The sequence below is a fragment of the Engystomops pustulosus genome, chromosome 4, assembly GCF_040894005.1.
Source record: "Engystomops pustulosus chromosome 4, aEngPut4.maternal, whole genome shotgun sequence".
NCBI lineage: Eukaryota > Metazoa > Chordata > Amphibia > Anura > Leptodactylidae > Engystomops > Engystomops pustulosus.
The window spans coordinates 110,074,935-110,092,845 of record NC_092414.1 but is presented as its reverse complement, the minus strand read 5'-3'; the positions used below and the strand labels follow the sequence as shown (position 1 = coordinate 110,092,845).

General features: G+C 40.3%; 1 protein-coding gene across 1 annotated transcript; it reads left to right on the top strand.

Annotated features, from left to right (window-relative positions):
- Positions 1–2,918: 2,918 nt before the first annotated feature.
- TRABD (TraB domain containing) lies at positions 2,919–17,457 on the top strand. The gene is made up of 10 exons (XM_072147061.1): positions 2,919–3,310; positions 6,460–6,533; positions 7,529–7,607; positions 9,073–9,239; positions 11,320–11,460; positions 13,212–13,322; positions 13,406–13,545; positions 13,697–13,869; positions 14,316–14,427; positions 15,760–17,457. The coding sequence occupies exons 2-10, from the start codon at positions 6,510–6,512 to the stop codon at positions 15,938–15,940; spliced, it is 1,128 nt and encodes a 375-aa protein (XP_072003162.1). The 5' UTR covers positions 2,919–3,310; positions 6,460–6,509; the 3' UTR covers positions 15,941–17,457.
- The last annotated feature ends 454 nt before the right edge of the window (positions 17,458–17,911 follow it).

Sequence of the window (17,911 nt, the reverse complement as noted above, 5' to 3'; positions counted from 1 at the left end):
TGACCGGAGGCAGAATACTAATATACCAGCTAGTCTGATTAATACCTAGGATAATAATAAAAACATAAATCCCTCTCACTTAGTACGAGTGGAAAGTGACGGAGATCACCTTCTGCGATACTATACTGATGTACTGACAAATGATATATAAGATTCAATTAAACACAAGGATCGATATCCCCTACCACCCTAAATATGAAAATGTTTTTGTCATCCTCCGTCTGTTAAGCGTAGAAATAAAGGTTATATTTTAGTGATAAATGGGTTGTGTGTCCCAATTGCACAATTTTTCCTTTGTTTACATAATTCTGTATGAATTGAAACCAGTCACAATGTGGTCTATAGAAAAAAACTTTGGGCCACATTTATCACTTGTTTTTTCTGTTGTTTTTGCGCCTTTTCGTTTAGGCGCACCGTTTTTGCGCCATTTTTGCGATTAAACGTCAAATTAGCCGCGCAGCAAAAATAACCACCTTTCCCTCATCTATCGTTCAATTCCAGATGTTTTGCTGCGCCTAATGATATTCATCACGGGCGACTTTTGCATTTAGGCGCAAAAACGGGCGCAAAAACACTCCAGCCCGAAGGTGGCGTTATCTGAGAAGAAAGCACTGAGCCCCTTTGCAGAAGAGCTCATTTCTAGCAGCAAAGCTCAGCCAGACACTAGTACATATAATAGATACAATTAGATACATTGCAGACAGGAGCTGCAGACTCTATTTACAGTTCATCACCTTCTATTTACAAAATATTCTGCAAAACCTGAGCTCAAAGCAAGAGAGAAGAGAAGTTTGCACAAGTTTGCAGAATTTTGCAGATACTACAAACAAGTGTCCCCCATGTAATTCTGCACAGTATCATCAGTGTTTCTGAGGGGGATACTGTGCAGAATTACAGGGGTGCAGCAGGAGACCAGCACTGGGGGATCCCCTCCAGGAGAAGCCCCTGCTGAGGAGGTCACTGGGTGCAGGGTGTCACACACCTGGGTGCTGCTGTGAGTGTTATCTTCATTCTGGGCTGTGGGAGAAGCAGAGAGGAGCTTGTAGCAGGATGACATGTAAGTGCCCGAATCTAACTTTGCGCCTAAACTGCGCCTAAACTGTGTTAAAGTAAAGTGATTAATAAGAGGCAAAAAATATACTTATCACTGATGGTTGTAGCTTGTGATAATTCTGGCAAAACAGTGCGCCCGAATTTAGGCGCAACTACTACACTTAGGCGCACAAAAGTGATAAATGTGGCCCTTTGTGTTTCCCTGTTCCACAGGCGTGATTTGTCCGCAGTGACAGCCAAGGTCGAGGTACAGAATCAGCAGGCAATCTTGTAGTCGGGGACAGGCAGTTGGTCAAGGCAGGTGGCAATGATGCGAGGTCAGGGATGGAGCAAGAGGTCAGGGCTGGCAGCGGAGGAGCGAAGTCAAGAACAGGTCCGGGGTTACAACAGGAAATCGAAACACACCTACGAGGCTCAGGGAATAACATTGGTAATAGCACGAAGTTCCGGCAGGGTGGGAGAGGCAGATTTAAATAGATTTCTGGGAAATGGCCAGCGCCAATTAACGGTGCACTGGCCCTGAAATCTCCTGAAGCTGGTGCTCGCGCCCTAGGAGACAGGGACGCTCATGCATGGACCGTGGATGGGAATCAGGAGCGGGGAGAGGCTTACCTCATTGATTGCCTATGTGGAGCAGTTTATTATCTATCTTCCCCAATTGGATAATGCCACACGTCGTGTTTTAGGACCGTTTTAAAGAATGTGTTTTCAGCCCGTTTGAAAACATTAACATCACTGTAAATCTGCAAATTTTTGTAAAATTGCATAAAAAAATTACCTGATTAAAATGAGGCATAATTGTACATTATATAAGCCACTTATTCCCACTTCAACACCCCCTTCAATCCCCTTGATCTAATGCAGTGATTTTCAACCTTTTTTGAGCCGCGGCACACTTTTTATACTTAGAAAATCCTGGGGCACACCACCAACCAAAATAGCACAAAATGACACTAAAACAGTCATATTATACATATACTGTAGTTAACAATATAGATTCTAAATTTATTTTACTCACTCACTGAGTGAGTGTGAAACCTCTTCCTCAACAGTTCTCAGTGCTGATTATTATGTGGCTCATATACTGCAATATAAAGGGGTACAATAAGTACTATGGCCATGAGGCCAGAGTACAAGTGCCAGCTCATATACTCAGCATATGAGCTGGTACTTGTAGTACTCCAGCCTCATGACTATAGTATTTCTCATTTTACATCGCTGCGCATTGCCGGGAAACAAAACACAGGGGGCACCATAGTTTGGGGAACTTTCCCCGCGGCACACCCGACCATGTGTCGCGGCACACTAGTGTGCCACGGCACACTGGTTGAAAATCACTGATCTAGTGGATAATGCAGTGCTATGTTTCCTTATGTGTGATTTAACAACTTTATTTTATGCTTGCTTTTTTTCCCCTTGTGATTGTTTAAATGATTTCAGAAATTCTGTTGAGGTTAATGGTGTATTAATGCATTTTGCTTTTATGGTTGCAATAGATTTTTTGAAACTAAAAAACAAAACAAAAAAGAAACATGCGTTTTTGAATGTTTACCATGCGTTTGGCTGCTTTGAACCTGTTTATCTTCATTTCTAGAAGTGTAGGTAGCTGTGAAACAGATTAAAACTAGTCAAACACATAGTAAACATTCAAAAACGCATGCGTGTACAGAACAGGATACAATCATGTGGCAGTGTGTACACAGCGCAGGGCGCCCTGATCTATATACAGCACCCGCCCCATCACTACTCCACACAATCAAATCTCTTCCACCAGCCTGCTACACATGTGACCGATCACATGGCGAGGACGTCATTAAAGGTCCTTTCGCCTACTAGCACGAGCTGTCAGGCAGACAGCGACCCTCCCAGCGTCATCACACACGTGACTGTGCAATTCGTTTCTCCGCCCATTTACTCCTGTAGCCCAGCTCTCATCCTGATTGGCTTCAAGTTCTGCTGACAGCACCATCTCTTACTGGAGGCACCCTTACAGCTGAGGCTGCGCCGCTGGGCATGTTGGGTGTTGAAGTCCCGAGCTGCATCATATGCCCTAGAAGGATACTAGCTTGAAGCGTCTGAAGACTACAGGTCCCAGGAAGCAGTGCCGCTGCCGCTCCTGGCTCCCCTCCGGAGAGATGACTAGTGCAGCATGTTGTGCCGTGCTCTAGCTCCAGCTGAGTGCCTGCCCGGGGATCATACATAGTAAGAGGAGAGCACTCCAGAGTTCGGCTCCAGAGCTTCTGTCCTGGAAGCTTCAGTAAGTGTTGTGGGTGCTGTCTGTGCCGACTCCATATGGATCAGGGCTCACCCTGTGATCGGAGCGGGCCACAGGTGTTGTATGCTCGGGCACATTGCAGATGTACTAGAGCTGTGCAGGAGCTGAAGACTCCCACACTCCTTTCCTGTGTATTTTGTACCTTTTTACCTCTTTCTTTTATCATCATTTAACTTATATAACAAGTGTAGTATAGCCTGGTAACTGTATATGGCCACAACAGCCTGCGCAGAGGCAGCTGTCATGTTGGTGGTACTGCTGGGACCTCGCATCCCCTGATCAATGCTTGTAGTGCTGGATAATATACTTCTCCCAGGTCCTGCTCCCAGATAAGATAACTTTTACCGCAGTAGGTATTCTGCATCAGGTTACGTTTGGATAGAATCACCTTTATAGGACATGCAGAACCATTCTTTCCTCTTCCCTCACATCTTCTTGCAGGGCACTTAAATAGACATGTAACTAGGGCTGGCATTCGGTTGGATCACGCCCTCTGCTGAAACCTTCCTGGTTCATATGACAAGAACAAAACAGGCTACATGTAAAATGAAAGTTCATAGAAGCACGTTTGAGTACATGTAGGTGTCCTTGTGGCAGCTAAAAGGCCAATCTTATTAATGTAGCCAAAGAAAAAGTGGAACCACTGCTGTACTTCAGGGTACAAAAATGAGCCCCATTCCTTGCTTGATGTTTCAGCCTTTCTCAAATACTGTGCATATAATTAATTATAATAATTTTTAGGAGGTAAATGCAAACAAAATCGCATCCTGGTCTTAAAAGGTAAAGCCATCACTGGTATTCCCCCTCTGTGTGCCTTACATAAGTAACTCTGCTCACACCATGTATGCCCGACACCGGTGGTGGCGAACATATGGCACGGATGCCAGAGGTGACACTCAGAGCCATTTCTGTGGGCACTCAGACCATCACCCCGGGACAGAGTTCACCAAATAGGACCAATTCCCAGGCAACTTTAGAGATGCTGCTCTCAGTGCTATTATAAAGCGACATTTCATTGGCTGTTAGGAACTGCAGGAAAAGTGAGAAGGTGTTGACAGAACTGCAATATCTGAATTTGCCCTTCTTCTTTCAATTGTATTGGTTTCCTTGGGGGGGGGGGGTGGCGATACAATTAAAAGATGTGGATGAACAGGTAGCAATAAGTTACGGCTTAAAATGCCATGTTGGCACTTCACGGTAAATAAGTATCTTTTGGTTGTAGTTTGGGCACTCTGTCTCCAAAAGGTTCGCCATCACTGCCCTACACCATTGGTGGCAAAACTATGGCATGGGTGATAGATGTGGCACTCAGAGCCCTCTCTGTAGGCACTCAGTCTGTCACCCAAGCACAGAGTTCGGCAGACAGGATTCAAGCCTCATGAAGTCTGTGGAAACCCAGGGCACGCGATGGTCAGTTCTATTTACAAAAACACTACCTGGACTACCTCAAACTACTGGAGGAGCAAGAAGCTGTGGACAGAGCTGGATTAGCATTGGAGCTTTTGCTGCAGGCCCCACAGTTAGGGTGTGGGGGGACCTGGGAGGGGAATAATGATGCACCAAATTTCTCCACTTTCTTTCTATTGTATGTGTTCACTCAGGACGCCAATACAATTGAAAGCTGTGGTTGTCGTTTGGGCACTCGGTCTCTAAAAGGTTTGCCATTTCTGCCCTACACTTTGCCCTACACTGCACCCATATATTCACTTTTTACTTCATTCAGCCAATCCACATGCGGCTGTATGATGCGATGATGTTATGCTGCCACATTTAATGTGAATAGAACAATGACATGAAGTAGAAAAAATTGGAAATTTGGCAGTTTCAACATATACCCTTCACATAAATCTGCAGCAACGTAAATCTGCAACACTGTTATGGATTAAATCTATTTGATGGAATATGTCCAAGAATAACACATGCAGTTTTGGTCATGAAGTAACAGCATATTATTCTAGCATAAATGCCAACCCCTTTTATTGAGCATGTCTGTCCAATAGCAGGTGTCCTACAGCAAGGGAACCCTTAAAGTTGTTCTCTTGTCTTGCTTGTAAAGCTGGGGCAGTTTTTTTTATATTGCTGGCAGCAAAGTGTCTGTCTAATTTTCTTACCTGGGTTTGTTTGCTTGGCTTCAGCAATGACATCCATATAAGACAAGACCCCATTGGTCATGGGTTCATATTTGTGGCGAGCATTCTGTTTTCTGCTCTTTCATAGTAAATAAAACAACTAAATTAGATGGATTATCCAACAACGTGTTACAGGCCCATCATCATTATTGATAGTATCTATAACAGAGGGCCTTAACGGACTTCTGCAGATGTGTACAGAAATTTAGATGGGAATAAACTATTAATGTGTATAATCTTTGTATGTATGAAGAAATCATGTTGTTATTTATGTATAACTGGGGTTTTCCACCAACTTCCCACAGATGATCTGATAATCTACAACATCCGGGTGGATAACATGATTCGAAGAGTCTGTAACACTTAGACAAGTGCTGCCGTCTCTTTTGTTTAAACAGGACAGTGCAGTACATTACACTGTGGATGTACATTGTTTTGCTGCTTAGTCCAATTTATTTTAATGTTACTGAGCTGCAAATGGACTACATGACTGGGTGACGTATTGTCACCATGCCATGGCCCTTCTTAGTTGTACCACCGCTGGTCTAATATGGGTGACCTGTCCTAAAGAAAAAGTCCATGAATGTGAGACTGATGCTTTTGTTTCTGTTTGCAAAAAGCTAATGCTAGTTATTGCTTGTGGTATGATTTTTGGAGGGTAAGGGTTCTCCTAATAATTAGAGTACTTCTTCCTAAGTGCACTGTGTTGACACTTATTAATCCTTCTGGATATGCTTTACTCTTTCATACCAATGTGTCATTTGCTTTTAATTTTCATGCAAAGAGCTGTTGGTGCACCTGGGGCAGGGTTAGTGTAGCAGCACCCCTTTACATGATGATTAACGTGGAAAGATAAAATGGGTGCACCCACACCTTTTGGTGCACAGAGGTGAATCAGTATTGAGACTATTTTTACATTATTATACAATGCAGCATAATATTTTTGTATTTGTCATATGAGGAAATGCAAACAGTTAACTATTACATTTTTGACTCATGTAGGCAGAGTACAACTTGAAGCTCTTGGTTGAAGCAAAAAAATCTGTTCTACAATGCAAGACGGCCAACCGCAGGAGGTAAGGTTTTCCTGTTGTATTTGAAAATTCAGCAGTAGGAAAAGCAAATCCCAAAAATGAATGCGTGTCCCCTAAAAATAAATTGAAACTACAACAATCAACAACTGCCTGTGTCTAGGATCACTTAAAACATCTATATTTTATTAAGGTACTTTTTAAAAAGTTTTTAGGCTTATGTTTAGCGCTGAAGCCCTCTAGATAATTTTCCCTAATTCGGGCTTGGACCTAAGGAGTGCCCAACTTGTATAGAACTGGCCACTATTACATAAAAATTAATATAGAATCTGTATTCAGTAGATAACCCATCACACAATCTAAGACGCCGGCTCCAGTATGGCCGCCTACAGGGAAACGCGTCCTAGCTGACGTAATACAGATTCTAATAAAATAATAAATGGACCATCTGGCGTTTGTGATTTTGCACTTCAGTGGACTTCGGTGCAGTACCGTTCTTGTAAAAACTGCACACAGCTGGCCTCTGAATGCATATATAACATCTATTTTATAGATTCTGTGCTGGGTTATCTACTGAATACAGATTCTATATTAATTTTTATGTAATAGTGGCCAGTTCTATACAAGTGGGGCGTTATACATAAACATAAAAACTTTTTAAAAGTACAGTACCTCTCCTGTTATATTTACCTAGCATACTTATCTCCTTAAAGATTTGAAATTTCTATATAAATTAATTTTTTTTTCCATGTCTTATAAATGGTTACATATGCAATTACCCAATTTGAAACCGGCATTTTTAACCCTTTTGCTAATTGGCTCATAGTAGACAAACCAGAAAACCTATTAGCTGGAATTAAAGGTAAAATATCCTTGACTTTGCTGATACACAGTGAAAAGTCTGCAGCATGTTACAGTAACTGCAACGTGTGAAAAACACCACTGTAGTTTTTCATGAAGCTACTACATGCAATGGCTCTAAAAGTACAGCATGTCTGAGTAACCTATAGTATTAAATATATCACTGTTACCTTTGCCAGGCTGGTGCAGAGATAATGGCAGCATCGGAAACGGCAGAAGATGGACCACCTGCTACTTCGGATTTACCACGCAACATCTGTCAGTATACAGTAGGATTGACATGCCCCTGGAATTTTGTTTTTACTTTAATTCATTTTATAGGTTCTATGAAATGTATTTTCTGTCATACGAGGAGCTGAGCAGTTTGATATATAGGTTTGTAAGAGATAAAAATCTATATATAAAACTGTATGATACATGGAGGACGGTTAAAGGGGTATTCCCATCTGGGCATTTACATTTAATTTAATACATTTGCCATATGTAAACATTTCTTCAATTGAATGTTATAAAAAAAAAAAAATTTCCTGTGTGAAGATAATTTCTCACAAATGTAGCCATGTTGTCCCTTAGATACAAGATAGCTTCCTCGCATTTTGGCAGCGAAGGCCAGACATGCGCTATTGACCCCATTCTGACCACCTGGATTCAGCGATCATTACCACAGGATTGCTGTAGAATATGCGGTAACTCTTGTTTCTAAGGGACAATATCACTGCATTGTAGTAAGAGAATATATATTAGTACAAAATACAACTTTGCTGAATTTGTTTCATTTTAAACTCTGTGCAGCAGGAAATGCAGGGAGAGGGGAGACAATGTAACTGTCTGTTAAGCTGCAGCCCTCAGGGGGTCTGGAAACGCCAACCAGAGCCCCTTTGGTTCATTAGAATAATTAGAAAAGTTGATTTTAGAAGGAAGGAGACCATGGCTAACAAATATAAGAAGATTACCACAGTCACTGTCCCCCCCCCCAGATATCATGGCACCCTGTGGTGAGCTCTCTTTATATGTTTGAAGAGCAGAAGGGAGTATCTGAGAGCAAGCAGAAAGGAGGGTTCTGAGAGCTGTGGAGTGTGGATGAGTAATTGAGCAGAGACAAGACAATTATTATTTTTTTTCTTTAATGCATCCAATCCAACCCCCCTCCCTTCACCCATACCCGGGGACACGGCACAGGATTTTGGCAGGTAGCCAGGAAAGATAAAATACACAATTATATTAAAATGCTCAGAGAATGGACAAAGGCATGCAATGCAACCTGTCTTTAGTGAAAATGAGGTCCCTGGTGACAGGTTCTCTTTAAATACCACTACTAGGAAGTACAATTTGTTATGTAAAAAACAAAGCTCTACAAATAAAAATAAAGTTTTTATTTTTCAAGGAGAGGAGCAAAAAATTGAAACCTAGCATCCTTTTTTTATATACAATTTGGTTACATATTAGTTACTTTGGTATAAATATATCTTAGTAATTTCTCAATTTCTTACATTTTAACCAATAACCAGTTGATTTGGTGAAAAGCCTGAAAACCATTCTTTTCTTTGTAAATACATGAGGCGATGAAGCCATTGTAGCCAGTTATCACACATGGAGAGATTTGGGTCTTGACCATATGCTGGAATACTAAATAATTCTCTTTAATTGATGTTGTGCATGTTGTTTCATCCTGCCACATACGTTGTGGCCTTTTCTCTTATGGTTCCCTGTATTGTTTATCTAGCGGATGCTGATGCTTTCCGGATACTTTGGGAGATGAAAATGAAGAAAAGACAGAAATGTCCGTCTCTTCCAGAAACAGTGACTGAGCTTGGCACTGAGGAGGGAAGCAAAGTCTACATTGTGGGCACAGCGCACTTTAGTGACAGCAGTAAACAAGATGTGGTAAAGGTAATAGCCATACTGGTTCTTAACCCCTTATTACCGACGCTTGTTTTCAGCTTAATGACCAGGCTTGATTTTTTGAATCTGACATGTATCATGATAATTGGTTATAACTTCGGAATGCTTTAACATATCCAGGTAATTTTGAGAATGTTTTCTGGAAACACATTGTACTTCATGTTACTTGTAAAATTTAAGTGATAAGTTTTGTGTTTTGCTCTGAAAAAAAAAAAGTAAAGTTTGGCAAAATTCTTATTTTTCAAAGTTTGCAATGTTCTGCTTTCCAGGCAGATGGTTAAATTACCCAAAAAGCTTTATTTCAGAATTTTATTTTGTGTGTACTCTCATTTTTCTAGGATGTTTTGAGGCTTAGAACTTTACGTGCGATTTTCTCATTTTCATGGAAAGCTTTTAAGCGACTTTATTATTAATTAGGCCTTTTAAAGTCCCATACATTAATAGTAATAGTACCGCGCGCGTTGGGTGCGGGTGCATGGAGAGGAGTCACGGGCTGAGCTCTCTCCAAAGCCGGTAAGTCTTTGCTGCATATTGCAGCAAAGACTTACTGGTAACAGCGAAGATTGGTGCTGTAGATTGCCGGCGGCTTAATAAAAAAAGGAGGTGCATGTGGCCGTCAACTTGGTGACGATTGTCGCTCCCCGTGACGTAATCAGGGAGGGGTGAACGGTCGCAATGTGTGAGTTGCACATTGTAATGAATGAGGAGGAAAATCCCCATATACTGCCATACTGAAGTATGGCAGTATATGTTGGGATCAATCAGACAACCTAGGGTTAAGGTACCCTTGGGGTTCTGAAAAATGGCAAAAGTAAAAATTAAAAAAAAAAAAAAAGTTGAAAAAAAGTAAATATCATTTTTTAAAAAACTTAAAATTCAAATCGCCCCCCCTTTCCCTAGAACTGATATAAATAGTAAAAATCATAAACACATAATAACGTTTTTTTCACTGCATTTAACCCTGTAACAGAAAATAACGCTTGAAGTTCAAAATGGCACTTTTTTGCCATTTTGAAAAATATAAAAAGTGATCAAAAGGTTGTAAAGTCCGAAAAATGGTAGCATTGAAAATGTCATCAAAAGTCGCAAAAAAATGACACCAGAAAAGTTATTAGCACCAGAAAATGGCAAAATCCCCCCAAATTTTTTGTACAGGAGGTTTTAATTTTTGTAAATGTATGAAAACAATATAAAACCTGTAAGAATTTGGTATCCCCGTAATCGTACCGACTCAAAAAATAAGGTAGACATGTCATTTGGTGCGCACAGTGAAAGCTGTAAAATCCAAGCCCACAAGAAAACGGGGCAAATGTGTTTTTTCACCATTTTCGCTGCATTTAGAATATTTTTTCCTGCTTCCCAGTGCATGGCATGGAATATTAGATACCATCAATATGAAGTTCAATTTGTTACGCAGAAAACAATATTTAGTATTATTATTTATCATCAATTTTTATTTTGGGTTTTTAGTACTTTTTTTTCCCTGTTTACTATTATGGTGATGCCTCATTTATATAGGTTTTTTTCTTATCTTTGCTCAATTTTACTGCGCAAAACCAATATTGGAGAAAATCAGATTGGATCTCCCTGATAAACTCACCGGAAGGGTCCGATCCACAGGGGACACGCTTACTTGCTTGACCGCGGCGTGTAAGGGGTTAAACAGCCCAGGCTGCCTGAAAACCTGATACAGCATTCATTAAGGGGTTAAAGAGGAAGTGCAGTTTCCTCATTTCACAATTTTTGATTCTTGGGTCCCGTACGGGTTTTATTTATAGCAAGGCAACTCGGGTCCGGTATTGACCACATTCACACAGTAACCTTTTACTCATTATCTTGCATTTGTTAAGCAAGAGGAGAACTAGCAGTGAAAAAGTCATAAACAAAGACTTGTACCTCTTCTGTGTTTTGGAACCAATCACTGTAAATTGATTGAGTAATAGCTAAATGTTGCGTATATCTGATACTGTGGCTAAATGTCATGAACAAACAAATCGCATTAAGAGAGTGCATAATCTTGTGCATATAAGAAAGGAAGACCTTGCTACTGTAATATTTTATTCCTTAGACCATACAAGAAGTGCAGCCAGATGTTGTAGTGGTGGAACTGTGTCAGTATCGCGTGTCTATGCTTAAAATGGATGAAGAAACTTTACTCAAAGAAGCCAAAGAAATAAACCTGGAAAAACTTCATCAAGCAATTAAACAGGTAATTAAAAAGTCTGTATAACAATATGTGATGCTTTTTTCCCTTTAAAATGTTCCTCAAATTGTGCTATGCATAGATATGAGTCTGTGTACGTGGATAGTGGCACCTGAAGGAGCCTGGTAGGCAGGGACAGCAGAGGCTGTCCTGGGGAGTGGCGTTTGCCTTTAGCCTTTGCTCACGCTCCCCGGAGAGTTTACTCCACGCTCCAGTAGCCTCTCCAGAAATTAGCATATTATTAAAATAAACTGAAGCTTGGTGTACATAGTTTTCTAGAATTAGGTAAAGATATATTGGGGTTTAGAATGTAAGTGGGAACCGACCATCAGATCTACCTTACAGTGGTTATCCGGGTGTAAACATTTACTTATGGCCGGGCTGGGGCGGGCTATTTAAAATTAATAAACGTGTACTTACCTCGTCCGGCGCTGCTGATGTCCCGCACCGCGGTCCGTCTCATCTGTGCGCCGGTTTCTTTACAAGGGTGCACAGGGAGCTCCCTGCCGGCCGGAACCTCCCATGCGACACCATCTCCCAGCACTTACAACGCTAAAAGATGGGGACGGATGGGAGGAGCTGGCCGCCTTGCGGACCGCAAGCTACCTGTGCTCAGCTTCCGTGCCCCTGTAAACAAACAGGGGCACAGATCAAAAGGAACGCGGTACGGGACATCGGCGGTGCCGGAGGAGGTAAGTACATGTTTATTAGTTTTAAATGGCCCGCCCCAGCCCGGCCCTAAGTAATTTTTTATAACCGGATAACCCCTTCAATGGGTAGATGTGATGGTAGGTTTCCTGTAAACCTGCTGTCCATATGTATGCAGGGATTGTGCAGAAGAACTGTCTTTTGCATACTTTATTTTACTATATATAGGTGGTCCCCTACTTAAGGACACCCGACTTACAGACAACCCATAGTTACAGACAGACCCCTCAGACCCCAGATTGCAATAATCAGCTGTAAAGAGTCTGAAATGAAGCTTTACTGATAATCCTTGGTCCCATTACAGCAAAAAATGTTTAAACTCCAATTGTCACTGGGGCCAAAATTTTTTATGGCTGGATCTACAATTATAAAATATAGTTTCGACTTCCATACAAATTCAACTTAAGAACAAACCTCCGGACCCTATCTTGTACGTAACCCAGGGACTGCCTGTATTATACAGACATTCTAGACTGCTAACTATAGTTCTGTTTTGGAGAATCATTTTATTTTTTTGTTTTTAATTCTCGAAACTGTTCTCCACTTTAGATATGTGATTTGGTCCTGCAGTATAAGTATAGCTATGGGGTTGATCAGACTAGCTGCATTAATGTTAGTCTTGAAATGTTGCAACTGCAAACATTCTCTTGCCAGTCCCTTCAAGTGCCCATTTATCTCCTTTTTCTAATGTGTGATGACAGTAGTGTTGTTCTGGTTGGACATTTGGTTGGAGTGCTATAGTGCTGCTTGCTTTATCACAGTTCCCTCTTCCTTAGCACGGTGGCTTAGTCGTTAGCACTGCAGCCTTACAGCGCTGGGGACCTGGGTTCAAATCTCATCCAGGTCAACATCTGCAAAGAGTTTGTATGTTCTCTCCGTGTTTGTGTGGGTTTCCTCCGGGTCCTACAGTTTCCTCCCACACTCCAAAAACATACTTGATACATAGGTTGATTAGATTTTGGACCGATTTGGCAAGCTCTGTGCAGCGCTGCGCTATCTGTTTGTGCTCTGTAAATAAAGAATTATTATTCCTTTTATACTTCTGTCAGAATGGAGTTATGTCCGGCCTCATGCAAATGCTTCTGCTGAAGGTATCTGCTCACATCACAGAACAGCTAGGAATGGCTCCTGGTGGGGAGTTCAGAGAGGCTTTCAAAGAGGTGAGGCTAATGTATGTAGGTCTTCTATCAACTTATTATCCTTCAATATGTGTACTTAAATGTTTATTTGGCTTAAATTGCAGGCCAGTAAAGTGCCTTTCTGCAAATTTCACCTGGGAGACAGACCAATTCCTGTAACATTCAAGAGAGCCATTGCTGCACTTTCATTTTGGCAGAAGGTGAAGCTCGCCTGGGGCCTCTGTTCATTATCTGACCCAATCAGGTAAAACAAAGTCTGGATTACAGAAGGATCGCAGCACCCGTAGTCCTGTGACAATATAAGCACACAGAACCAGGATATGCTGCAGGGATCCTGGTTTGTGTGCTTAGACTGTAATTTCCATTCATTATCTGATGTGAAATTCTTGTTTCAGTGAGGATGACGTGGAGAAATGTAAACAGAAGGATTTATTAGAACAGATGATGGCAGAAATGATTGGCGAATTTCCTGACCTCCACCGCACAATAGTGTCTGAGAGAGATATTTATCTCACCTACATGTTGAAGCAAGCGGCTAGAAAAACCGAACTACCTCGTGTCTCTGAAAGTAATGACCAGATTTTACGATTTTTTTTTTTTTTAGCGTTTAACTTTTGTGTTTCTTATAGCTTAATGAATATGACCTTGGGCCACCTGTGAGTCGTCATTTTGCATGGTTGCCTTTGTCTGAAATGCAAAATCTGCAGTTAGTTATGGGGCTGGTTAGATGAATACTATGTTTTGATACCCAAAACTTCAGCTGTAAGATGTTTTTCATTGATATACCAGTGTGGGTACAGTCATTAGTTGTTATTGGTGGCCTTTTTTTGTAGCTTTCACTGTAAGAATTAAAGCCATACTTTATGCCTAACCTATCAGGAATGCTGGCAAGAACAGAGAAATGCTGCACTATGGCCTCTTAGTTTTCAATATATGTGGGAATTCCAAGCAGATATTTGACATCAAAGAGATTACTTGTGTTTTTGTGCTCATAATTTTTTTTTCTGACTTTAGCTGAGCCAAGAAAAAGTGTCCCATCTATTGTTGTTGGAGTTGTCGGCATGGGGCATGTACCTGGTATTGAGAAGAACTGGAATACTGATTTAAATATTCAAGAAATCATGAGGTAAATCTTTTCTTTATACACAGCTAAGACTCTACTTGTTTAATGTGCATTTCAGACCAAGAGCCTGTTGCCCACGTGCCCCCCCGTTGTTCCGTGTGGTTGAGAGATTTTCTAGATTAAACTTAAACTACTAAACTGCACTCAGTATCTCAAATCAGTTGGTCTGGTAAATCCCACCAAAGCATGGAACGAGTATGTTGGAATAAACTTATGGGCAGTAGGCTTTAGTCTTTTTCCATCACGTGAGCTAATTTTACTAGAAATCTAGTTTTTTGCATCATCTACACTTCTATCCATAACAATTGATCTATATGTGGAGAGGGTGTTATGACTGTTTTAGGAGTTTAGGTAGTTAGCAAGTAACAATAGTGTCAGAAACTACATCCAGTGCCATATCTGTTGCTAACAATAACCTCTATAATGGAGTGTAGGATCAAACTTGTTAACATTCATCAGACCTAATTTATAGGGTTTTCTGTATAGCAATCTCCTAATTTTCATTAGACAGGACAATAGAACATACTGGTGGTCCCCAGGTTACAAGATAGGTTCTTTAGTTGTTCTTAAAGGAAATCTACCATCTATTAAGGATTGTAAACTAAGCACACATGAAATGCTGGGGTTTACCCCCTCTGGCAGGATATTCTCTTCTTTTAGCTTCTTGTATCCTGATTTATTTATTTTTTTTTTTCTGTAAGGCCTTTAACATTATGCAAATTAACCCTAGGGGCTCCAGGATCCATAGGCCCTTAGGCTTTTTTGCATCGTTTTTAAAGTTTTTTTTCTCTATTTTTTTGTAAAAACCAGGACATAAGAAGCTTTAATAAGAGCTGATTCTATCGGAGGGGGCAGACACCAGTATTCAATGGGTTTGTTTTACAATCCTTGATACTGATGGTAGACGTCCTTTAAGTTGATTTTGTATGCAAGCCTAAAAAGGAATATTTTAAACATGTTACTTCTCTCCCTATGACGATTGTATTTTCAAAGTTTTGAGTTGTACAAGGATTAACAATAAAGCGGCAGTGCTTTGTAACACTGCAGCCTGGTGCTCAAGTTTAGTACATTACCAGCATCCAGGGAGCTAGACTTCGGGAAAGATGTCAACACCTATAACCACAGAAATGTAATTTAAGAAAAAAAAATGTATAATTGGAAAATATAAAATTATTAGAAAAATCAATACTTCATGTATCTTTAACATCTTGCTCTGGATTTGCCAACAAAGATTTTAGCAGTCTATAAGGTGTTTTCTGAGATTTGCAGAAACTTAAATGTATGGGTTAGATTCTCACAATTTTGTAATATCGTTTTTTGTTTTTTCTTTGACAGTGTGCCTCCTCCCTCAACATTGAATAGGATTATTACTTTCACTGCAAAAGTTACATTTATTGGACTTGTTGGTTATGGTTGTTTTTGCGTTGGTAAAAGGACTGTCCAGTTGATCCTTTCAGTGCCAGCCACACAGTATTGCCTTCAAAGACTGCATGAAATGGGAGTCTGGATTTTTTAAGATTTCAATTCGGTGATGCTAGTTCATATTTCTTCTCTAACAATTTCACCACCTGCCCTGGGTCACATCCAACAAATTGCCAAGAAATTTCATTTGAATAACAATAACAGCAGCTACTGTAGTTTTGTAGAAGCTGACATGCTTCAAGGGTAAGAACACAAATATAGGCAAAAAAAAATATATAATTCTGAAAGATGATGCAGATCCTTCAATGATGAGACCCCCCACAGATCACCAGAGTAACTCCGTGGGACCCCTTGTTACTCCCGGAGATGAGCGGAGTAGCTGGCCGTACATGTCCGTGCTGCCCCATTAATCTCTGTGGAGCTGACGGAGATTGCCGAACCCCTTTAACCCATCAGGCTCATTAGCATAATCTTAAAGTTTATTTTTAGAAGGAGGCCATGGTTAACAAATACAAGAAGATTACCACAGTCACAGTGCCTGGATATATGAGTAAGTGCCCCTGGTTTGTACCTGATGGTATATTTTCTTTAAGCAGTAAGGGATGTCCATAGGTATAGAATCTTAGTATTAACTTTTAAGTCGTTCACCTAGTATAAATACACAAGCACTATAAAATGAAATTGCATAACCACCTGGCACAATTTTTTTTTTTTCTTATTATTTTAGAGCACATTCACACTTTTATGTAGTATTCCCAGACACCAGCTTTTATTCTTGCATTGCAGTACTATTACACTTCCAAAAATGAGCACCAAACTTTTCACTAAAATTTTACATCCATAGGATGTATTCTAGAATTTTTATCTACACTTTAAACTTAATGGGTACTTTTTTAGGGGTAGTCGTTGAATAAATATGGTTAGTACTTAACATTACCAGTTAAGAACTTAACAATATTAATGACTAACAATATATGAATACAGGCGGTCCCCTACTTAAGGACACCCGACTTACAGACAACCCATAGTTACAGACGGACCCCTCTGCCCACTGTGACCTCTGGTGAAGCTCTCTGGATGCTTTACTATAGTCCCAGACTGCAATGATCAGCTGTAAGGTGTCTGTAATGAAGCTTTATTGATAATTCTTGGTCCAATTACACCAAAAATTTTGAAACTCCAATTGTCACTGGGGCAAAAGAAAAAAAATTGTCTAGAACTTTCATTATAAAATATACAGTTTCGACTTACATACAAATTCAACTTAAGAACAAACCTCCAGACCCTATCTTGTATGTAACCCGGGGACTGCCTGTATTAGACTTTGTTCTTTAGACCAAATGGACTTCATATAAAACTTTCTTTTGTTAAAAATTGATATTTAATGAATGCTTCAGAAGGTGTGTGTATGTAATTAGTGGAAACGGCATATAAAGCCATCTCTAGTGAATTAGAAATATCAAAGGGATCCATTCTGATCTGCTGACTGTATCTTATAAGCAGGAGGAGCTGAGCACATTTTAACGTTTTGTGGGAAGTGATGGAAAGTATCCACTCTGACTGTAGATACAGAAAAAACTCAATCACCATCTACTTGACGTGTCCATTAACCTATATAGTAATCTGCTCAGCTAAATCTGCTCTATAACATTCTGCTCGCTGATGGAACAGCATTTTTGCGCTGACCTTTTCCATTAAGGCACTTGGTAGCATAGAATTTACTCTTTGTAGAATACAATCACTTTGGAACAATAAATTGTGCAAAGTAGAGCAGAAAAACTGCATAACCAGGCTGATAAGAATAACCTTGTGGAGTTTGCATGGGTTGACCCTGAGCCGGCCCATCTTCTTGAAGGCACATTGTCCTTTTAAGAAAATCTACCATCAAAATCAAGTATGATAAACCAGAGATATTTACTCATAGATCCAGACACTGTGACTGTGTTAATCTTATATTTGTTATTGATTATTCCAAAATCAACTTTTTACTAATATACTGAGAAGACTGAAGGGCTATGGTTGTTACAGAGCCTTCTGTGCTCTGGCTTCACAAGCTGTGACGGGA

Excerpts from the sequence above, each read along its gene's own strand:
- TRABD (XM_072147061.1), top strand. The coding sequence starts at position 6,510 with ATGCAAGACGGCCAACCGCAGGAG. Across the intron at positions 7,608-9,072 it reads GGATTTACCACGCAACATCT|CGGATGCTGATGCTTTCCGG; the intron begins GTCAGTATACAG and ends TTGTTTATCTAG. Across the intron at positions 9,240-11,319 it reads GTAAACAAGATGTGGTAAAG|ACCATACAAGAAGTGCAGCC; the intron begins GTAATAGCCATA and ends TTTATTCCTTAG.